The 24,181-nt window shown below is 42.9% G+C and overlaps 1 protein-coding gene across 10 annotated transcripts in view; it reads right to left on the reverse strand.

The window, feature by feature from the left end:
- CELF4 (CUGBP Elav-like family member 4) overlaps positions 1-24,181 on the reverse strand; it is a 715,804-nt gene that overhangs the window by 68,017 nt on the left and 623,606 nt on the right. For all 10 annotated transcript variants that reach the window (XR_008203252.1, XM_052670670.1, XM_052670666.1 and 7 more), the window contains exons 6-7: positions 16,902-17,045; positions 5,855-6,002 (exon numbers count right to left, since the gene is read on the reverse strand). Coding sequence is in view for 9 of the 10 variants with exons in the window: in XM_052670670.1 (XP_052526630.1) it covers positions 5,855-6,002; positions 16,902-17,045 (292 nt within the window). In the remaining variant the exon portion in view is untranslated. The remainder of the gene's footprint in view (positions 1-5,854; positions 6,003-16,901; positions 17,046-24,181) is intronic.

A 24,181-nucleotide genomic window follows, 5' to 3' on the forward strand; every position in this document is an offset into this window, starting at 1 on the left:
GGGGAATTAAATCCCTCTGCTACCTTACTGTTTTCTCCTATGTGTATTTGAAAGGACTGGACAATCTGTGCTACTTGAAATGTATTCAGGATGTTTCCAGAGAATAAAAATGAGTTTTCAATGCGTATGAAATTGTATTTTTCTCTTGCTGTCTGGGGTGCGAAGTTAAACTCTCTTATCTTCAGTAATATCTTCCTGTGTCAGGATGTACTACTGATTGCAGGAATCCCTTTTTTAAACCAATTGCAGAAATTTTCCTCACAATCACAGCACTCCATGATGGGTTAGTCCAATAACACACTTTAATGACTGCTTAAATCTGTGCTGGTACTTTAAGAGAACTCATACAGATTAATGAGCTGCTTCTGTATGTTCTGATTTCAGCAGCCCAAGAAGCATGCAATACTTTGTCTCTTTTCTTACACTCTGAGCAGACAAGCTGCTCCTTCCTCTTTCCTTATTTAAATGGTGTTGGCCTCAGTGGTGGTGCTGGGAGCCAGTGGTGGCAACCTGAGTCCAAAGGCAATGCTCTCAGCATATGCCATCAGCTTGCAAATCACAAAGGCTAGTTAAAATTTCAGTTGCTTTTCTGGATCTCTCTTTTATTTGCATAGGCAATGTAAGTAATGTTTTCTAAAACTGCAGCAGGGGATTTGAGCTTGCTATTTTGTGCAAGCGTAAGGAAGTTTAGGAATATTCATTGCAATTCTTTAATTTTCTTCCTATAAAGAGCCCCCTGGAGAGGTCAGATCTGTAGCTGCAGTAAGACTGGCATAATGCCACTACAGAAAACAAATGTCAGTGGTGCATGCCAGTTTTGGATTTCATCCTCAGTTTGAGATATCTTGCTGAAGCTACACCAGGTGCAGATTTACAGCATGGAAGGAGGAAGAAGAAAAGAAGAAAGAAAGTCTAAAGGGAATTTCATTTCTAGTCCTCTCTTTGCAGTAAGCAGAGCATCAGAAACATCTCAGAAGACCCAACTTTTCCTCATATTATATCAAAGACAGGAGAAAAGGAATCACAGAATCACAGAATCACAGAATCGTAGGGTTTGGAAGAGACCTCCAGAGATCATCGAGTCCAACTCCCTGCCAAAGCAGGTTCCCTACACCAGGTCACACAGGTAGGTGTCCAGGCAGGTCTTGAACATCTCCAGAGAAGGAGACTCCACCACCTCCCTGGGCAGCCTGTTCCAGTGCTCCGTCACCTCACTGTAAAGAAGTTCTTGCGCACATTTGTGCAGAACTTCCTGTGCTGCATTTCTGGCCGTTTCCCCTTGTCCTGTCACCATTCACCACTGAAAAGAGTCTGACCTCACCATTCTGCCCCCCACACCTTAGATACTTACAGACCTGGATCAGGTCCCCTCTCAGTCTTCTTTTCTCAAGGCTGAACAGACCCAGTTCACTCAGCCTTTCCTCATAGCAGAGATGCTCCAGGCCCTTCACCATCTTTGTGGCCCTCCGCTGGACTCTTTCCAAGAGATCCCTGTCTTTTTTGTACTGGGGAGCCCAGAACTGGACACAGTACTCCAGATGAGGCCTTACCAGGGCAGAGTAGAGGGGAAGGATCACCTCCCTTGACCTGCTGGCCACGCTTTTTTCAATACACTCCAGAATGCCATTGGCCTTTCTGGTCACAAGGGCACACTGCTGGCTCATGGCCAACCTGTCATCCACCAGGACATCCAGGTCCCTCTCTGCAGAGCTCCTCTCCAGCACATCATCCCCCAACCTGTACCTGTGCATGCAATTATTTCTCCCCAGATGCAAGACTCTACGCTTGCTTTTGTTAAACCTCATCTGGATTTTTTCTGCTCAGCTCTCCAGCCTGTCCAGGTCTTGCTGAATGGCAGCACAGCCTTCAGGCGTGTTTCAGCCAATCCTCCCAACTTGGTATCATCAGCAAACTTGCTGAGGGTGGCCACTCTCCCCTCATCAAGGTCACTGATGAAGATGTTGAACAAGACCGGACCCAGCACAGACCCCTGAGGAACACCGCTGCTTACAGGCCTCCAACCGGACTCTGCACCGCCAACAGCGACCCTCTGCGCTCTGCCAGTCAGCCAGTTCTCAACCCACCTCACCATCCACTCATCTATCCCACACTTCCTCAGCTTTGTTATAAGGATGTCATGGGAGACAGTACTAAATGCCTTGCTGAAATCAAGGTAGACTACATCCACTGCTCTCCCCCCATCTACCGAGCCAGTGACAACATTGTAGAAGGCCACCAGGTTGGTCAAGCATGACCTCCCCCTGGTGAACCTATTCTGACTGCTCCTGATAACCTCCTTCTCTTCCAGTTGTCTGGAGATGGCATCCAGCACAAGCTGTTCCATCACATAAACTACAAATATACACCAAACTTCCAGAGACATGAAATTAATATCCTTGCAGTTGCAGAGTGTTTTGTGAGATGAAGATAATAGGGAACCATCAAAATACAGGGAGACAGCATGAAGTTACCATGCTGAATTGCCCACTGTGACTGCCTACTGCTCAGCATTGACTGCAGGCAAATAAGATGACTACACTAGATGCATAACTTTTGTACAGTTAAAGTCTGGTGAGTTGCATCCTGTCTCTTGCCTGTTTGATCTGCCTGGATCCAAGGCTCATTAAGTTCCTGGGTCCCATGGGAACTCGTGAACATGAATGAACTCATGACCATGTTCTGAGGAACCCACTGTCCTGGAGGCTGGATTAGGAATGCATCAGAAACAGGTTATGGTCTCAGAACATGAGGGGCCTGAAGATAGAAACTCAGAGGCGCTGTGCTCAGCCAGCACCTCCGATGCCTTTAGGACTTCTGTGTTAGCAATGTCTTTTTTCTAGCACAATTTTTCTTTTGCTTAGGAAAGATCAAAACACTTCTTTTTTTTCTCTCTCTCTCTCTCTTTTTTTTTTTTTTTTTTTTTTCACAACATTCCAAACACTTTTTCTAATGCCTGTTTTTCAGAGAACTTTGAAATGTTTCATTTTCATTCCAAGTCAGAACAAAGATATACTTCAATGACTGGAAATCCTGCTATGAAGCAGAATGATCATTTTCCATTTGGCTTTCTGAATGCTAACAAAAGCCAGCAGGAGAATTCACTTTAGGCTTCAGATATCTCCTGGCTACTCAGAAATTGCTGCGAGTGTTGTAGACTTGCTTGCTCAGACATATGTGAAACATTTTCTATGCATCTTATCACAAGCTTTGTAAGTGTTGTGGTAATACAAGGAGTCATTTCAAAGTCTAAACATTTCACCCAAGGAATAATTGTCAATGGACATTTCCACAACCCATTACAGAGGTTTTTCGTGAAGGAAGCTACACATTCAAGGTAAATCTGCAATAATGCCAGAGTGCATAGGCTCCAGGATTGAAAATATGTCATGAGAAGAGTGCAAAATCTGCCACCATGAAAGAGATCAAGGGATCATCTAAACTGGAGCCTTATTTTCAATAATGACTAGTCATAGGTTCTCTGAAAAGCATGTAAAAAACATGAGCTCTCTTTCTTCTTCTGTATTCTGACAATAGTTCCCAAAAGGTAGTGGGCACATCAGAAAAGAGCTTACACGAAAGAAGAGCTGGGATATTTTTCATTTGCTGGATGTTGTGGCAGGCACAGAATTTGGCCATCATGATAGTATTCACACACCTATGTCACAGAATGGCTTATTTTCAAGACATTTATATGCGAAAGTGACTGTGCTTGTTTGTGGTGGAGACATCACAAACCACTGCCTGGATTCGGCTTTCCAAGCCCTGAGAGCATTTGAATTCCAAGCATTCCTTGTTTGACGTTCTCTATGCTCCCACCAACACAAAACAAATCTAGCTAATGCAAATATGATAATCTTTCCAGCAGCGGGTTTAAAGGGTGCACATATAATTAAGCCACTTTTCTATTTGGATTTGCAGTAGCTTCATCGACTCACTGTTTATACGTTTATCGCTATGTAAACATATATTTCAAAATGTATGGTGTAAGATTTTTGAGTCAAGCACTTTTCCTTGGCTCTCCATAAACTGCTGTGGAAATAGATCTCTCTTCCTGCCCTTTCTCCCCCTGCACCTTATATTCCAATAGCAGCAAAGGAGAAAATATATATCTGACCCTGTAGCTGCTGACATTGATCCAGCTAGAGATTGTAAAGAGATGATAAACTGTATGTTAATGGAGAAGTGGAGTTTTTTTTGGCAGACAGAGGTTAGCAGAACCAGATTCATTAGGAACAGCCCTTAAGCCTGCACTACTGTGGCACCTTGTCTCCTTGCCATCCAGTGTCCTTCCTGGCTGCAGTGTCAGTTGGTCTTTTGCTAACGGTGTGGATTTCTCTGTGCTTAGCAGTGAGGCTGCTCTCTTACCAATCTGCTCTGCAGGGGGAACCAGATCCTTCTTTCCCAGCACCAGTTGCACCGTGGCTGGCTCGTGCTCACCCCTGCCATATCTCAATCACTCAAAACTGTTGTCAAGCTGGTCCTCTTTAGGTTAGCTCAGTGCTTCAGGTTCATGTGTTGGCATTGCAATGCCTCTTCACTGAACTCAGTCCCATCTCCAGCACCTCTCATAGGAACAACTGGCATTGTCTCTGAAACACTTCTATCCTAAACTGTTCCCTAGAAATTATTCTTCTTCACTGTTAGACCCCTGTATCTTCTGCTCCCCTAACAGAGTCAGCAGTATATTGCAAACCCCTCCACATTCTCACTTCTTTTAAAGTTTGGCCCCATTTTTCCCAGCTACCCTGCTGTCCTTCAGTTAGGCCAGCAATCACTAAATAATTTACCTGTCCTGCCACTTCCTTGACCTGCATCTGTCCAAATGATTTCCTTGTTCTTCAGGAAAGCCAGTTCTGTTTACACCTCAGCTTAATTCTCTGGCCCCCAGCACTGTCTTCTCATGTCCTGCTACAGCCCAGCCAGCTGTGGGCCTGGGTCCTTCACCAACTACCTGTCTACTCTACTCAAGCTACAAAAAAATCTTCTCATCAAATACTTGCATTCCAGGTAGCATCAGATTTCCCTGAGTACCAGCAGCCCTATTTCACAGTAGGAAAAGGCTTATGCATCCCCAAAATACAGCTCATCTTATTAATTGCATTGCATCTCCCTACAAGTATTGTTCTGTTTGTGTCTGGACCAGCCTGGCTATGACAGCATGAGCACTTATCCCTTATACACATACTACCAGTAAGCAACTACTGGTCACTGTGGGATATTTTCATAGAGTTTATCAGGTTGGAAAAGACCTTAAAGATCACTGAGACCAACCACAACCTAACCCTAACTCTAACAACCCTCCACTAAATCATGTCGCTGAGCACCACATCACAATGGTTTTTAAAGACATCCAGGGATGGTGACTCAACCACCTCTCTGGGGAGCCTATTCCAGTGCTTTTGCGTCATTATTCCACTGTGCTAAGGAAAAGCTGTGTAGAGGATGATGCTGAAGGTCATGGTTGAGAGCTTCTTCCAGTACCTTACAATTCCCTCCTTCCAGCAAAATCCATCATATCCTCTCTCTGGTGTGTCTCATTCGCAGCATTCAGCTGTTGCTCAGCATGGAGCACTAGTAGCCCAACAGCTCACTGTTGGTGACCTGTTTGGCTCTGCTTCTGCACCTTTTTTGTGACCCAGATACTGACTCCCAGCTGCTCCTGCCCCTAGCAGAGGACTCCTGTTCCGGCCCCTCAAAATGATCTGGTCTGACCTCTCCTCCTTCCCTGTGGTAGCCTCTACCAGCAAGACCAGCATTTCAGAAAACACTTACAGAGGAACAAGCTGACAGTTAACATGTCCTTCGAGGTCTCCTGCCCCTTCTGCCACCCCTTCCATCCATCCAGGCCCCTTACCTGAGGTTGGAGTCATGGGGGCAGCTGCCAGGCCATTCATGTTCAGAGCCGCCATCTGCTGCATCTGAGCTGCAGCAAAGGCTGCCATGGGGTTCAGGTAGCCGCCCTGTGCCACCGAAGCCATGATCGCGGCTTGCTGCTGCATCAGCTGGAACAAAGAGAGCAGGGAAAAAATATCACGCAGTCACCAGCAGAGCAGCCTGGGTCACCAGCACCAGGAAGGAAACCATGTGCAAGAGTGTGAGGCATCTCTCCACTTGGAGATGCTAGTTTGGTGCATCTGTGGTAGCCCCCACCCTTGGCACTTCTTTCCCACTACAAGAGCGAGAAGCAAATTGCGTCAAATGTGTCTCAGAACATTGATGTGTCTTTATGGTTCCCACATTTCTAGCACTGTTCCCCAGTGTGGAGGTCTCCTGTGAACTGTACTCAACGTCTGAGTTCTTTTCCTTGCTGGGAACAGCAGAGAGAATACTTTAAGTGTTCCCAAGCAGAGAGATTTCATGGCCTATGTTGCTTGTATCAAAGCTCTGGGAAGGCACTGATGGCTGCTGATGGGAGACCACTGTATGTAGAGCAGTTAGAAATGAGGATCCCCAGTATCTCCAGAGCAGCAAACTTAACTAGTTCTCTGGGGATAAATTGATCTATTTTTATCTGTTGGTGAGAAAAATTGCTTTTTTTTTTTTTTTTTTTCATGCTGCTGTGAGGTCTCCAGTGGGCACTAAACTAAACCATGACCAAAAACCAGAGTCCATGTTAACCCAATTACAGCACCTATTTCCAACACAACCAAGCAGAGATACTCCCTGAAGAGCTATGCAAGAGAAGGGAGTTCCCCTGCTTTAGCAAGATTAATAAAGTGCAGTGGGAAAATCCCTGCATGGTAGTTTTGATCTGGGATGATTTCCTTAGTTTTAAGTTCCTTTTTTTTTTTAATTCCCAGAAAGTAATTAAAATATTGCCTCTTCTAAGGCTCTTAAGAAAGGCAGAAATGAGAAATACAAGTTGTATTTTCAGGCATTTTGCAGTAAGAGTTTTGGAGCAGAAAGGTGGTGAATGGCTAAGTATGCTAGAAATGCTTCCTGCATTAAAACCAGACTTTTCCATCATTATTTTACAATCGGAGCCTAGCTTTTAGATGGTGCAGTTCATGCATACAGTATGACTGCAGTGGGTTAGCTCATGAGATGAAGAGAAGAAAATTAGATGAATCTTCCTCTTGTCTCCTTCCCTGGAGCTGCAGAACGGGCCAGGCAAGGCACATCTGAGGTTCTGTGAGACAGCATCCACTCCCCAGTAAAGACTGATGGTGGAGGCTTAGAGAAAGTGTGAGGAAAGAGGATGAGTCTGAAACCTCATTTTGTTCATTCCCCAGCCACTGTTAACACGTGATTTGATGATAATAATGGAGAAGGAAACTATTTTTTTTCCAAAATGATTATAGAAGTGACTCATGTCTTTGCTGTCTACAGAATGAGTTTTACTCTCTCTGTGATTTCACTCTCTATCAAGAAATCACTCTCTGATGTTGTTGTTTAAGCACACGGGATACACTGTTCAGCATTAAATAGATCTTAAAGTCATGAAGTCTGATAAAGCTCCGACAAAGTCACAACAAAATCTGTTCCTTACTGTTTAACATTGAAATATTAGCTGAATTAGCTGCTCATACATATACACACTGGAAGAAATCCCTTAAATCATCGCTGTCATTCAACTGCTGAAAAATTCCTTGTCACCGCCTGCGAAGAGTCAAAATTAAAGGATGCTCTGCTACTGACCTGCTGTATAACTGTGGACAAATTGTGTATACTTGCCTTGATTTCTCCAGCTATTATATACTGGTGCACAGGATATCTATCTCCTCACGTAGGGGTGCCTTCAGATCTACAGATGAAAATTGCTGTACTAGAGCTGAGTACTATTATTTTTCATAGCCTCATGCAGATTGGTGCCAAGGTGGTGGCTTCCCCTTTGATTGTTAATTACCCTTTTTTATTGTACACTGCATAAGACACTTTCACATTTTAATTAGTGATATCCTGTTCTTTGTAATTACTGATGGAGTGATTAGACAATCTTTTCTATTATAGCACAAAGCTGATTCCTCTTTAAGGAGTACATTTGTTTCTAGGCATCACTGGAGTTTATTCTCCAGATGGGGTACCAAGCAGGTGATTTTATTAAGTATGCCAATAAAGTGAATGAGGAAAGGGAAATCCATCCATCTTTAACATTGGACTGACTCCAGCACTGGGTGTACTGACCCATATTTCATTTTCTGTGCTGGTATTTTACCTGGGGACAGCTGAGGATGCCACTATCTGGTTGCAGAAATGATGGCCAAGATCTGTGCCTGTAGCATCTATTTAGCACTGCTGACCAAAGCAGCATCTCTCTGAGATGGATGCAGTTGCAAGTGCTTGATTCAGCGGCAGTCTGGCCTTTGCTAACTTTTTTCTGCGTTCCTCCAAATCTGCACACAAAAAACATGGAGTTACCTACATGTGTGTGCCATAGTCAGTCTGGCTGACAGATAACAGCCTGGTATTTGAAGCAGAGACTTTCCTTAGGGCTTCTAGGCAGACAAGGAGACTATAATTTTGGCATTTCTCTCTGTCAGATTCAGTAACCTAAATACAGATGGCATTTCCTCTGAACTGGTCACCTATTGCTGTTGATGTAATAACAGACAAAGAGTTTAGGCCAAGATTTGTCTCTCCCTTCTGTACCCAGCTGCCTCTGGGCAGATGAATTTCAGCTTTGTTTCTCCCCACTAACTGCATGCAGAGCCTTAGGTGATCTGTTCTGCTGCACATAGTGACACAGCCAGGTGAAATCACTCCTACCCTTTGCTTGACCCTCAGCAAATATTTTTGGATGGCACTTTCCAGCCATTTAAAATAAAAGTTTTAATCCCTTTTTGTTTGTGTTTCACCTATGCTGCAAGAGACCCAAGGTTGTACCTATGTGACATTTTGTTACCAATCGTAGTACAAACGATTGTGCTGCTTCAAAGACAATCTCCATTTTGCAGTCAGCAGAGCTAAACAATCACTTGTGACATTATTTATGGCTTGTGCAACTTCTATTCCTGCTTATGGATGTCAATAAGATGTTCATCATTAACTCTACAATGGCAGGTGCTCCTCCTGGTTTGCCAATGGTGTTTGACTTCTAGTCTATTCAGAGGGCTTAAAGTTTGCACAGGAAGATGCATTTTGGGAGACATGATACATGCACGCTATTTAGTGCAGTATAATGCCATGCATGGCATTCTGTTATAGATCTTCAGAAAAGTATTTTCTCTCTTTGTGTGGGATATTCCTAACGTTCTTATTACTGCTTCTTACTACTGTGCAAGGACTATAGCTTAAAGCCTGGTGTGCTTCAGAAAAGCATTCAGATAAAACTGGTCATAATCCCATAGAAACTCAGGAGTTGGAGGAGCAAATAGGTTAATTTTAGTTTAGAGTCAAAAAGCTAATGCAGAAAAAAATAAGGTAGTAATTAAGGCTCTTAACTGTGTTTTGGGAAACTAGGTTCAGTTGCTTCTGGGATAGCAGGTATCTTGCAGGGAGAAGCCACCCATTTCTTCAATGCTCAGTGCTCTGGGGATACCTGAGCTGTCCTGGAGACCTGGAAAACCCCTTAGCATAGTGAGCAATTGAGCTGCTCATGACCCAGAGGACACACACATCACGACAGCTTTCATAGCCACCTCATGGGGTACATCTGGATATCCTCCAAGGCTGGAAGGAGTATAGCATCCCAACTCTGAACACAGGCACTAACCCTGGCTAAGTGGCTTGAGAGAGGACACCAATATTAACTGTATTTACAGACATCACAGCCGTTTGTGACACTCCTGCCACCTTTCTGCTTTCATGTTTCCCATTTGTGCATTGAAGAAGTGTTCCTTCCCTATTAGATTAAGGTACTCATAGATAAAAGCACCAAAGGGGAAGGACAACGGGACCTTTCCAGATCATCTTCTGGTGGTTATAGTGCCAAGTGCAGCAGTACTGTGGAGGCTGGAGGATGGAAACTCTCTCACCTTGAAAGAAGCTGATGAGAAAGACCTCAAGTCCTGTGAGGGTCATTGGTCTTTCTCATAAAACCACCAAGGCAATCCCAAGTGAGCTCAAACAAAAGTCACCCCTCTCCATCCCCGGCTCCCCCCAAAGACAAATGTCCCATCCACTCTCTTTTCACTTTGAAAGAGGCCCAGTGTATGATCCCAGTTAATAAAGCTATAGAAAGTGAGGCAGTGACCCCACCAGAGGCAAATCAATAGCAGCAGGGCCCCTGGGTATTGTGTACTTTAAAATATGCCATTTGAAATGCAGATTTTCCCTGCCTGAGCTGGGGCCACAGAGCACTAATCAGAAAGGCAGCAGTCTTATTATCTTAGGCTGTTCCAAGGGGATGGAAGGGAGCTATTTCTTTCCTCAGCTGAAAGGATGTATTTCCTTTTCTTCTCTTACTTCCTTGGCATGATCTTTGCCTCAGCATTTAGAGCTTTTTCCCATCTGATTTTATGGATTCATTCCACAAAATTCCTCCAACCTGTCTGTTATTTATTGCTCAAATATTTATCTTCTGAGGAGAGCAGGACAGTACCAAACTGGTTGATGTATAGAAACAGCAGCCTGCACTGCCTGTCCCAGGGCCTGAGAATCAATGAGGCAGCTGGAGAGGCACTGGTAAGGTCACAGAGGCATGAAGAGGAGTAACACATGATGGTGGGTCTCTAGGAAATGGTGGGAAAGTTCATGCCATATGTTTTTTGCTACCTCAAACAGAGGTGGCTGAACTGCAGTCAGCTTTATAATCAATGGATGAGTAGATACCTCCACAGTGTTTTCCATTCTATCCTACACTAAGAGATTAAGACAAAAAATAGAGAAGGATGCAGCTTTGCAGCACAACTGCACCAAAACAAGAGGTTACCAGTGCTAACAAGTGCAACAGTCTCCCAGTCTCTTGCTGCAATCCATGCCCCAGGACAGATGCATGTCTGACACTGTTGAGCATAATGCTCAGGGACACGAGCAGAGCATTAAACACATAACACAGAAACAAAGTGCGTTCTGCCAGTTTCTTTCCACAAGTACATCCCTTCATGGTCACTATCAGTCTGGAGGAATGTACGGAGATGTGGCCCAGAGGTGGTGGTGGGAATAAGAATGCCACCTAGGGCTTGAGTGGCTTTTAATCAGCAGGGTTGTGCAGCTGCACTTAAGGAAAAATCATCCTTTCTCTACAGGACCAACATATGCATGGAGAGCTGAGATTATTTCCTCAAGGCCAAAAGCTCCTTCCACTGACAGGACAAGGATGCTCAACTCAAACTTCCCCAGACCCCAACAGAAACATGTGTGAAGATGAAGACAGAAGAAAGATTATTTGTGAAACACTGTTGTTGAAATAGCATGATCACTGCCCTTGGTGAAGGCTTTCTCTGAATGATCTGATGACCTTCTCTTTTTTTTTCTATTCCTGTCTCTGAATCACCTGACGTTTTGTTTGACTTTTCATATTCTTCATTCTGTAATAATAATAAAAGTAATAAAGCATCCTACGCTTCTCACTTCTAACGATCTACACAAAACACTTAGCTAATTAATCCTTATGATATCCTTGTGATAGAAAGAGGTAAATAAAGCGATCAATCAAGCAGTAAGAAGACTCATATTTGGTAAAATCATAGAACTGATAAATCCATGACTTCTTTATCTATCTGATTATTGAAACAATATCTTGAAGCCTTCAGTTATTCTGAGAAAATTCAGAAGGTCCTTCCTTTTAAAAATTTATTCCCAGAAAAAAAACCTGCTCTGAAAATATTATTTAAATTTTATTAAGATTTAAAAAAAAAAAAAAAAGAAAAAAAAAAAGAAGTGCAGTATCTGGATTCATATGTCCTGGTGTTTTTCATAATGATACATGATAGTCTGGATTTCTAACTTCAGATAACTGTGAAAAAAAAGAATCTGAAAAAAAATATAAATGTACTTGCAGCCCAGATCTACAAATGGCCATGTCATGGTTCATTCCCTGCTGCTCAATTTTTCAGAATTACCAGGAAAATGACAATCAGATACGAAGTATTCATCCTGTGCAAAGTACCATGGGTTCAAAATAGCTTCCTCTTCTGGAATGGATCAGAATAACAAGTTTGCATAACTAGCAGTATTTAACAAATATATGACACTATGTTGGTCACTGAAATGTAATAACAATTATATATACAAGATTGTCTATCTATGTAAAGTAATTTTTCCGTGTTTTTTAAGGGCTAGATGATTTCTTTTAAATATCTTTACAAATTAATTTTACAGTATGCATTGAAAAAATGTTCAAAAAATGATTCTTCCCTGCAGCACCTCTTCAGGTCATTCATGAGAATGTCCTTTCATTTCTGTGGGAGCTGGGCAGGGAGGCAAAAGTGGGCTGGTGGGCTTTAATGGACAGCATCACAGGATAACTGAGGTAAGCACTTCTGATGATGACTGTGATCTATGCAATGCTGGATGTTCACAGTTTCCTTGCAGTTACTGTCTGCAGTTCAGGAGCTGCAGCCATTTGCACTTTTTCAGAATGAGGGGAGCTGGGATTTACTGAAGGGAAAGGATTTGTTCCAAGCCAAAGAGCAAATGTTACTATTGTCTGTGCTGCCCCTGTCCCCAGTCTGTCCATTTCCTCTCACTAAATCTCTGCCTGTCCCCTGCTGCAGGAAGCAATCAGTCCCACAGCTGGAATTTGGCCAGGAGACTGTGGCTAACACTCCCACCCTATTTTTTACGTAAACTTGATTTATGACTTTGATCTTACTTTAAATAATTTAAAAATTAAATAATTCATACATTATCTGTCACTTTCCAAGGCTCCTTCCTTTGTTCTTAGTGTTCTCTTCTGCTTTTTCCCATCTCCCTGACCCTTTTTGGCCTCTGCATGTTTCCTTTTGTTTGCGGTGGGTCAACAGACAGCTGCTAAGTACTTGCTACTTCCTTCACAGAGAGAAGAGTTGGAGGAACTTTTGCCAGTGGTGCATATTTGGGCTTGGACTGTACTACTATAGTTCACAGTCTGCTTTTACTTTAACTGCTCGTGATTTCAGGCTTGGCCACCCTATGGGGTCTAAGAAGATGCTTTGTACCGGATGGAATATGTGCCTCATCTGGCAGCAGAGCAAAGCTGGTGCTATTCAGCATCAGCCTCATCCCCATCCCCAGGCTGAGTTCAGACCTGTACCTCAAGCTGTCTTCAGGGAGACTACAGAAAGTTACCTACATCCAGCTGATGTGGATCCACAGTAACACGACATAAAAAGGGCTGGTGCTCTAAACAAGAGTGAGCTGAAATAATTAATTGCCTCATAAAAAAAAGAGAAGCTAGATGAATATGGGAAGATATTGCTGGGGGATAAAAAACAACCCAAACAAACTGAAACAAATTAGTAAAGGGGCTCTGGGAGCTTTGGATAGCCATGAAAGCTGACTTGCTCTGAGCTGCATACAGAAGAGGTGAGGTGGGTCTGATGTGGCTCTTTGCATTACTGAAACAGCTCACGGAGTTTGTGCCAAGCTTTGTCCTGTTGGTTGGTTTTTTTTTTTTTTTTTTTTGCAGGGAGCACATGATGGGGAGACAAAACACACACATAGAGGAGAAGAGGAGAATCCCCTTTGCTTCCTGGTTTTGTTGCCTCTGAAGCTGAGGCCATATGGCTACTGAATGTGAGGACTAGTGGCGTGGCCTACACAAGACTATCGCTGCTATCAAGGTTAAGGTTGCTTAAGCTGAGGCTTGGCAAAGAGCAGCAGTGGGGAGTGAACCATGACAAAGCCATTTGCTGAGCTGCAAAAGAAGGAACTTAAAGAGGAGCTTGGGCTCAGAGCAGTCTTGGTAGCACACTAACAACTGTCAGTCAAATACTAATGGACTGAGACCCCTGCCACTTCTCCCCAGAGATGCTGCTTAATTTGTAAATCCAGCGCTGCCTGGTAATATCTCAGACAACTGCACCATGAGGGTTTCTGCTGCACTGGTCACACTGACACGTAGAAACCTTTTTGTATGAGCTAATTCAGCCCCAGTGATATGGGTGGGCAGAGGATGCCTTTCTGGGGAGAAGCCCACTGCCCTGGGACAATGCAACCTCCTCCATGGCAATGGCCATTAGAAACAGCTTGTTAACCAGCAGTAGGACTGCTTGGGAGCTCTTTTATGGTGATGTCAGTCACTGCTGGATTGCAGTGGGATATCTGGGAGGACATAGCAAGAGTACAGTTCAGAAAGCCTATGTTTAATGGTAGTCCTGGCTGCAATGCGAAGCATTGAGGCAGTTCTTAAACTTGCACTATCATCAGGTCTGTGTGTAAAAACCCATGGAGGAATGGCATGAGAGAGAGCCATGTCCCTGAGGGAGACTGGAAAATAAACAAATCCGGTCATCATCTTCACTTGTAGATGGGGACATAAGTCTAGGAAATCAAATGACTCACCCAAGGTCACACAAGTTGCTGGTGGCAATGGCATCAGCTGTCACCACTGTCCTGCACTTGTGTTTTCATTTTTCCTTTTCTTGACTTGCCTTTGCTCTTAAACTTCAGTTTGGGCTGAATAAAACTGCCCTCGTCCTCTCCCCCTCTCCCAGTCACTCTCTCACTATCGATCTTTCCATCTCCTGCTGGCATTTACGAGGTGCCAATCACCCTGATATCTAAGAGCCAGCAGTCCAAGGTGGATTAATCAGGACCAAGGGAACGTCACACAGCTTCAGCTCTCTTTCCTTTCCTTTTGTGTGAGACTCTGAGATGAAGCAGATAGGAAGAGACATAGATAGGGATGCTGATTGAGAGACAGCATCTGAGCACGCTCTGGGTGTACAGGCACCACAAAGAAATGTGATCCCATCATTTAGAAAGCTCTGAAGTCTCCAGGGTAATTGGTATCACCAGCTTGTCATATCCTATGGTCCAAGATCTAAAATTTATTCTTTCCCCCTTATTTGCATACTTACCAGCAGGAAGAAAAAAAAAAAAAAAGAAAGAAAAAGAAAAAGAATATGGGTTCAATACTGTTTTCACAGAACTCAATAGGAAAAATATTCATTGGTTTCAAGGGAAGCAGGAGCCGACCCAGGAATTGTTCTCAGTTTTTCTTCAGAGATAAAACCTCACTCAAGTACCTATCCTCAAAATGGTATTGTCTAGTGAGAAATAGATGGAAGAACTTTTGTGGTATAAAGGTGCAGACCTCATCCTCTTTTGTATCTCTATAACTCTGGGCTGACTCTTTTATAATAGCAATTATAAGAATTACTCTAGATTAAAAATGAATGTAGCTAAGAAGAGCGCAGTTAAGAAGAGATGTCCAAAGTATGAGGACAGCAGTGTCCTTATTACCTTTCCAGCTGCCTGATCAATGCCTGTAGTGTAATTCTGCAGTCACATCTTCTGCCTGACAGCCTCTGCAGATGTGCGTCCTCAGCTGCCCGAGGGCTCCCTTCCTGTTTATTCCCTTAATACATGGGGGAACAAATGCTGCACCCACCTGGCAGGCTGCTGGCCACTGGCCAGGGCTCATGTGGGATTTACTGTCTTTTTCCCATCCTGCAGCTTTGTCTAGATAGGAGGACAGATAAACACAGCTGGGCTAGGGAGGGGGCAGCTCTTCAGTCTGTGAAGAGGAGAGCAGGAGACCAGGGAAGAGGCAGCTGAGGCCTCCATTGTCTTTGAGAATAACAAAAAGAACAGGGAAAAATAGAAGGAAAAAATGAAATTGCTTAATGAGAGAATAAAAAAAGCCCAGAATAGTACCAGGAGAGTGGGAGCATCTGTGAAGCTCCTACAGTATGTCCTCACGACTGTGCATGAGGGAAGAGCTGGGTTGTACCAAGTGCTCAGCAAAGCACATGGCACACAGGAAATAGTGGATATTTGTAGGCTATTTTTTATAAAAAGAACCTGTGGATGGGATGGGAAGTCCGTGATGCCAGTATATGACAATTAAATATACAGACAACACAGCACGGCATTGTGATCAATGTGGTAGAGGAACTACTGGTACGTTGGGGAGATTCTGGAGTTAGACCTGTGTTACCTAAGGCAAGTCTCACTGATTAAGGAAGATATTATTTTACAAAATAGGTTTCTTGCTCACATATCCAGTATGGAGCACAAGAGGGTCATATTTTATCACCAGATGGATGAAACGTCTAGGTATACTTTTTGCTGCCTGCAAATGTATAATCTGTGCCAGAAAAGATATCCAAAGTCACCTGATAGTATTATATCTGCCTGCTGTAGGGATCACTCTACTTTCTTCTAAAGTATGTGACAAAGGGACCAAGTTACCAAGTTGCTTGTCTTGTGGATCCTTTTTAATTGTAGCCTAAGTAAAGCCATTCATGCCAAAGGCATCAAAATCCGTGGTTATGCCAGGAATCCAGCTCCTTGTTCAGTCATGGGTTGTCCCAGAGGTCCAGGGGACAGCTTAGGAATGGATGCCTGATATAACAATACATACTGAATAGCTGAAGTGTTTTCCCAGTGTGCTTAAATCATATTGTTATGAGGAATCAGCGCTGTATGCGTGCTTTTATCTGCTTATCCATTTCCATATTGTATAGCTTGCTTCCTTGAACCTAAAAGAACTTCTATCGAGAGCTGCCATGTTATCCCATGATCACGCCAAAGTTACCCTCAAGTAACTTTGAGTTCAAATCAATCTGTGTGGCTGGTATCAGGGGAGAGCTATTTATGCCCTTTAAAACGTTCTCTGGGGCTGGATGGTACTGACATGGATCAGAGAACTCACATGAGCTAAATTCAGGGCCTATTTTATACAAATATTCAAAGGCTAGTTGTGTTTGCATTTGACAGCAATGGCTTAGATCCCACAAGAAGTGTCTTGCATGGGCCTGGTTGCTGGTTCCTCTTCTGCTCATCAGTTATCTCTCTGCTCACTTGTGTTATTGTGCAGTCTAGGTGCTCTTCCTCTTCATGTAAAAGTGCATGGAGCCAATGTCTATACTTACTGCCTGTGCATAGGCGCCATATGCTCCAAACTGGATGGCCATGGGGTTGAACATGCCCATTTGTCCCGCCATTTGCTGCATGCGCCTCATTGTACGCTCCTTGTCTGTATCTGCAAACTTCACCACCAGGCTTGAAGAGGCTCCCTGCAGGACAGAAAACAAAAGAGATATAGAAAAGGATTAGCCAGGAGATAGATATACACTGGCTCATGCAATCCATATGTCACACACAGATTTGATAGTGTAGGATCCTGCTGACGCTGGCATTTTTCCCACACAACCTCTCTGGCCTTCTGGTTTGGAGCTTTTGCAAGAGACTGAGAGTATAGGTAGGAAAGGACTCTGGAGGACTGTTCCTAGTGTCCTCCAAAGTTCACACTTCCAGGCTGTTATAAATATTCTCTCTGCAAAAGCTGTTGCCTTATTTTTTCAACCTTTAGAAAATCTTCTGGTCTGTTAGCTCTCATCAGAGGATGGGGATACGGACTCAGTTCAGGAAAATGTAGAAACCTTTGATGGATGTATATTGTGGGATTTTGAACTGACTTACTTTGATGGACTTTGCTCTGTGCGTTCTGGACCCCTGAGCCAGATCATCCTTTTACATTGTGCTGTGTTGCAACCTCCACGTTCAGTGAGAAAGCCCTGTTCTTAGAGGCAAGAATCAGTTTGCTGGATAGCGCACAAGCCCCATCAACAAGCAGAGTCTATTCAGCACTGTTAAAGCCAGGCCAGTTCACAATATTTGGGTTCTGTCTGTAGGCAATGCTAGTACAGAGCTACTGATGGTCATCAGAGCTGGCTGCAGAAGTCTGTGAAAAATGTAGAGCTTTTGGGAATGAACAAAATCCCTCACCTTCTCAAAATGAGATAAAAGATCAGTAACTGCAATTCTCAAATTTCTGGTAGGAGGTAGAGATGGGAAGAAATAGATCTGCTTAGGAAGGCAGGCACTGATATTGTTTTGGCTGGATTCAAGGACTTCCTCACTTCATGGGTTGCTTGATTCCCTACTCTGTGGTCCCCCTGGAGGAAGCCAGATGTGGGGAAGGGGGATTTGGCAGCAGCCCTGACAGCAGGCAGACAGTTGCCTCAGGAACTGGGCTGCCACCGGGCCTGGGGAGATGGGCAGGTGAGCTGTCAGAAGACTGACAAAAGAGAAGCTGAAATCATTATGCTCCCATGGTACACTTCCCTTTTGACATGCTGGTATTCTCTGATGGAAATAAAGTCAGCAGGGAGATGGCCAGCTCAGCCTCTGGCTATGGCAATGGGGAAACACCAGTTCTGTGCCAGAGGAACTGGTCTAGAGCATAATGTCATTTTTTTTCCAGCGGAGTGAGATTGGGTGGGACTGCATAGAGAGAGTGTACTTAACTTCCTTACATAACACATCTATGTACCTGCAACTGGAAAAAACAGTCTCTGGGAAAGCAGAGCTGGTCCGTATCAAACCAGCTTAGTAAACTGCAGCTACAGATGTACATATATGTATGTCCAAGTTTTGCATATTCAATAGTCTTTCCAGATTCTCAGTTATGAATAACAATTTGAGGAATAAACTTGCTGAAATAGAAAATAATCTAAGGCCATGCAATGAGTGATGTTCCTCTAGATTAGCAGCCTGCTCCAGGAAGAAGTGATTTTCTTTGGCAAAGAATCTTTTTGACCTGTTACTCTTTCTCTAATAAATCTATAACCCACTTGAACAATGTGGTGAAGAATAAGGGGTTGAAATAAGTGCTTCAGGAAAACAAAGGTAAGGAGAGATGAATGCTCTATTCAAGGGTGGAGAGCAGTCTTCAAAAGTTATAAGATTATAATATAATATAATTATTCTAAGAGCAAAACAGAACACAAGGGTGAAGGTGTGCTCAGGTGGCCAAGAGGGCCAACGGCATCCTGGCCTGCATTAAAAACAGTGTGGCCAGCAGAAGCAGGGAGGTGATCATCCCCCTCTACTCAGCACTGGTGAGGCTGCACCTCAAGTACTGTGTTCAGTTTTGGGCTCCTCACTACAGGAAAGATGTTGAGGTCCTGGAGCATGTCCAGAGAAGGGCAGCAAAACTGGTGAGGGGTCTGGAGCACAAGTCTTATGAGGAGCGGCTGAGGGAGCTGGGATTGTTCAGTCTGGACAAGAGGAGGCTCAGGGGAGACCTCAGTGCACTGTACAACTTCTTGAAGGGAGGTTGTGGTGAAGAGGGATTTGGCTTCTTCTCCCAGGCAACGAGCAGGACACAGGGCAATGGCCGCAAGTTGTATCAGAGGAGGTTTAGGTTGGACATAAGGAAGAACTTCTTCTCTCAGAGAGTGGTCAGGCAATGGAATGGCTGCCCAGGGAGGTGGTGGAGTGGCCGTCCCTGGCAGTGCTCAAGAGGCATCTGGATGACGTTCTGCGTGATGTGGCTTAGTGCTTGTTGTGGCAATGGTGATGAGGAGACGGTTGGACTGGATGATATTATAGGTCGTTTCGAACCTTGTGATTCTATGATTCTATGAAGGGAGAAGAAAAAGAAAACTAGCCAAGATTTTCCTGCATTTCTGCTCAAGGCTGGGCAACTTTTCATTTTTTTTACATCACATGATGTAGTTATTGATCCTTCCCCAAATCACACTCTTAATTGCAGCTCATCGACAAATGAATATTTTAATGCATACATTTCCTCCTAATTATCACCTGGACCAGTCCTTAATTAGATTTCAACACTCATTTAATTAACTGTGATCCAAGAGACTGTTTGGTAACCTGAATCTAATGATTTAAACCTATTTGTAGCTGTATTGGAGGGAGGCAATGGTCCACAGCAGATTGGGCTGTTCAAAGCTGCTGCTGTACAGCAGAGCCGCAGCATGGTTAGCACAACACAGAGGATTTTCAGACTGAGTAAGGGGAACAAGTATTTACCTCTGCAAATGGGTTTTGAAAATGTGACCTTTTCTAGTTAGCAGGATGGACAAATATGAATAAGTTGGTGTGTTTTTTTTTTTTCCTTCCTTTTTCTTTCTATCTCTATTTGCTCTGGAAGTCTTATGTCTGGAGTTGTACCTCAGGAAACTGCTGATCTCTCACATTTTTGAAAACCAAGCTATTATTGTAGATGGCATCATGAAAATATCGGTAACCTCCATATGAAATTCTTGTCCCTGGAGTGTTCTTCGCTCCTGATGTGAATTGTAGTGACTGCACAGCAGCCATTTGACCCAATAGGATCTAAGACTGCCTCTTATGAGATGTTTTTCTGGGTTGCCTGTCAGAGCAGGGCTTCGGGCCTCTTTGAACACCACTATCATAAACACAGGGCGGAAAGGCCATTGGCAAACAGAAACAAGCAAGCTTTGTAGCACATGCTACAAAGAGTAGAAAAGGGAGCTTTTCTGCTGCAATGAGATGTACACATATACAGTTTAAGACATGCAGCCAGTAGAGATGCTGCTCTGCTCTTGAATATGAAGTTTGACTTCGGGATTGATGTTTTCTGTATCTGATTCGTCATATGCAGCCCTTTCACATGGCCTGAAGGAAGTCTGTCAGTGAACTCTAGCAGGCCACGCAGTGCAGGACTTCTAGCAGAGGAGACAAACAATGCTTTTCTTCTAAAAGAGCTGGAAGACTGCTTTCAACTCCAGTGACTCCCCATAATCTACTGGATAACAGAAATATCACAGAATGGGCCCAATTTTCAATGGGGTAGAAACTGCAAAGCCCTTTGTGTGGACCACTTATTGCTTCCACGAGCAGTTGAACCATTGCGTAAATCAGCTGTTGTCCGCTGACAAAGGCAATAGGTCTTGTCTGCCTGGTCATTTATCAGTAATACATAAGCTTCCCTCTTGCACTCCAGTTGTTGTATTGGACACTACATTTCCACAACACCCACAAGAGTTACAGTAGGTAAGTCAACATTGCTTGAAATATACTTTGAGAGATGTGTTAATGTGCATTTTACTGAGGAAAAGACCTGTTTATTTCTCTGCCTTGCAGAACCACAGACAAAGGAGCCTTTTATGAAAGTGAGCATTCCTGCTGATACCTCTGCAATAGCCTACTTGGATTTATCATTTATCTCCCTTCCCATCAAATCAACCTCCTTTTTCAAGTGCTTTGATATCTACTGATGAAAAGAATAATATAAGGGCTAAGTATTATTATGCTTTCCCAATTTTGTCCTGGGCCAGCAACTCTACTTAATACGACTATCTTACTTCTGGTCCCCCTCCCGTGTGCGGTAATGAATTGCTCCCCTTAGTCAGCAGTCAGATGTTCTCTAGGCTGGCAGGGTGAGGAAAAAGATGGAGGAAAAATCACCCTGCACCACACTCACTTTGTAATCCCTAATCAGAGTCCTCTGTGGGAAAAACTAATTTCCCAACCTGTCTTGACTTGTGAAATAAAGTCATTCTTGAAAATGGGAACTTGACAGGTCACTTGTGAAATTTCATATTCAACTAAAAATAAAATATCCATCTATTGATATTTCATTTAAAGGCAAAGAAAAAACAAATCTTTTCCCTGGTTGTTGGGACTGGTTCCCATTAGTTATGGCTCTCCAAATGGAGAGTGTACACAAATTAACTACAGTGTTTTCAGAAGACCAAATAATGCTGCATAGCATGAGGGAAAGCTGCTTTCACCAGAACAATATTCATAGGAAAAGTTTTGTGAAAATATTCCCTTGCAGAATGTATGCCTGATTTTTCTTTAACTGCCAGCCCTATATGTCTTCTCTGACTCAGGTTACTTATCTCTAGAAATGGTTAGACATCTTTTGTTTGCAAAATTGATGAATTTGTACCGAATTCGCCAAAGCCATTCGAATCATGCTTCACTTTAAGCTTAATTAATGGCTCATTGGAGGTAGGCACATAAGCACCTCAATACTACAGAGGTTCCATATAAGCACTTTACTGCAGGAATGTCCATCTCATAGAAATGGACTTTTATCTCACGGTTGGCTCAAATGGTGCCATTTAAAGATTTTGGGCCAAAAATATTTGAAAATGGCTTGTTACATTGGAACTCTAGTGAATAAGGCTCTTCGGTGTAAGAGCTCTGATTGTGCAGATACCATTAAATACCACTGAAAACATCAGCCATGCACCAGGTAAAATACTTAAATTAATAAGTACTGCTGAATACTTCCCAACTGGCCATTCAAAGTATCATTGCAAGTTTTACCATGTGAATGGGATTTCTGTGTTGGGCATTTTGCCTTAGCATTCATTCTCTTCCCGACTGCAAAGCAGAGTTCAGAGGATGTTGATCTTTATCAAGCCATTCAAGGTGGTATTTTCACATGGCATTAGGTTAGACCTTGGAAGTCAAGGAAGGATTTCTTTGTTGTGGGCTCTGTGAGATCAGGCCATTTGGTATGATGACTCCTAAGTTTGAAAAGCAAACTAGATTTTTGGGGGAAGGAAGTCTGTATAGCTTTACTGAAATAAAATAGCTGTTGAATTAACCAGTATTGTCCTGACCCCAACTGGGATTTTAGACAAGTAAGAAAGAAACTACTGTCCAATTAAAACTGTAGAGCAGAGGGAATTTGAGCGAGGTAGAGATGTAATTACCCATTCTGGAAGATGGCCAGAAGACCAAGACTAACATCCCTTCTCGTTTGTGAAATATCCTATCTTTTTCTGTACTCAGGGCTTCAATTCTGTGTCTCATCTGAAAGATGAGTAGGACAGCAGTCACTAGGACTGATTTTCATCGTACGGTCCTGAGAGCTGGTTTAGACTCACTTGAGACAAGAGTGACAAAGACAGAGTGGTGAAAGGAGGCATTAATCCAGAGCTGGAGTGACAGACCCTTTGATAATGCTGCTCCCCTGGTAGAGGGGATTCTTCATGCAGTGTCTAAGCAGCGAGAGTTGCTGCAGGTACCTCCCTTCACTGGTCTCCAGAGCAGTAATTTATTTGGAGTAGAAGCTTGATTTAGATTTTACTTGCCCATACACTACTTTGCAGGTGTTCCTCTGAGCTAAAGTTATTGCTTCCCACAGGGCAACAAAATCATTGACTCCTGGTGACACTGTACCCAATTCTAATTTAAAAGAACTCAATATATAGCCTAGGTATTAGTATGACCCTCAGATCAAAGCCAGATTCCCAAACAACCTGAACTTCAAAGCTGAGTTCCTCAAGCAGCTCTACATTTTTCAGCTCAGTCTTTGGATGATGGAAGTAATCATAGAATCATTTACCTTCTTAAGGTGTTATAACACCAGCAGACTAGAAATTCTTTCCTGCTATTTAGAAAAATGAAAGCAATAAATAAGTATTTTTTTTGTTTGTTTGTTTTTGATTTTGCTATTTTAAGAAAAGAAAAAAAAATAAAAACAAATTCAAAAGAAAATTTTGTTGGTTTTTCTTTTCCACTAAGAGCAATATTGTATTGAAGAGAATGTGTTTTTAGTTTTGTATTCACTAAAATGTAGTTTCTCTGAAAATATTCTAGGAATGAAAAATGTTGATTTGACATGGTGGCTTTTTAAAATAAATTATTATTATTATTACTGAGAAAATGTTTGATATCTGCACTATAGAACCCTATTAAAGCTAGAGTTGGAATGATCACAGCCTAAAAGAGACAGTACCTCTCATTTGATTCAAATAGAAAAGGATGAAAATGAGAAGTAGAATAACTCCAGTGCTACAGAGTGAACTGTCTATTGTCACAGCACACTAGCATCAAAATCAGATGCACTGCTGATGTGCAAGTAGCACAGAAGAACACTGCAGTGGCACTGAGTTGTAAACATGCTGCACACAACTGGGCATCTGAGATTACAGTCATGATGTACCATTTTGGACTTTTATAGCATAAAGGATGTTTCTTGATTGGGATAGTTAGAAGAATTTGCATTATTGCATCATATTTAAATTGAAGATCCCATTGTGCAACTGTGGTCATTAGTTATATAATGACCACATTATATAATTATATATACACACACATATGTATATTAAATATTATATATATTATATATATTCTTTTATAGATAAATAGGGTCATTAATTGATATAAATTTCTCCTTGCAAGGGGGTATTACCGATGCACTACAATGGTGAGGGAGGTGGTCACCTTAAACTACGAGGTAAACTGGTATAAACTCAATCAGGCTTAGTGGAACAAGAAGTTGGCTTATGCTGAAAAACCCACCTCCACTGCATTTCACTCCACCAAGACTGAAACCTGTCTCCTTTCTGCTGGATGACACTTGGCAGGCACTATTTTCTGTGAGTACTATGCAGACCTTTAGGTTGAGAAGTCAAGCAAA

Source organism: Tympanuchus pallidicinctus, unplaced genomic scaffold (genome assembly GCF_026119805.1).
Source record: "Tympanuchus pallidicinctus isolate F22 unplaced genomic scaffold, pur_lepc_1.0 scaffold9, whole genome shotgun sequence".
NCBI lineage: Eukaryota > Metazoa > Chordata > Aves > Galliformes > Phasianidae > Tympanuchus > Tympanuchus pallidicinctus.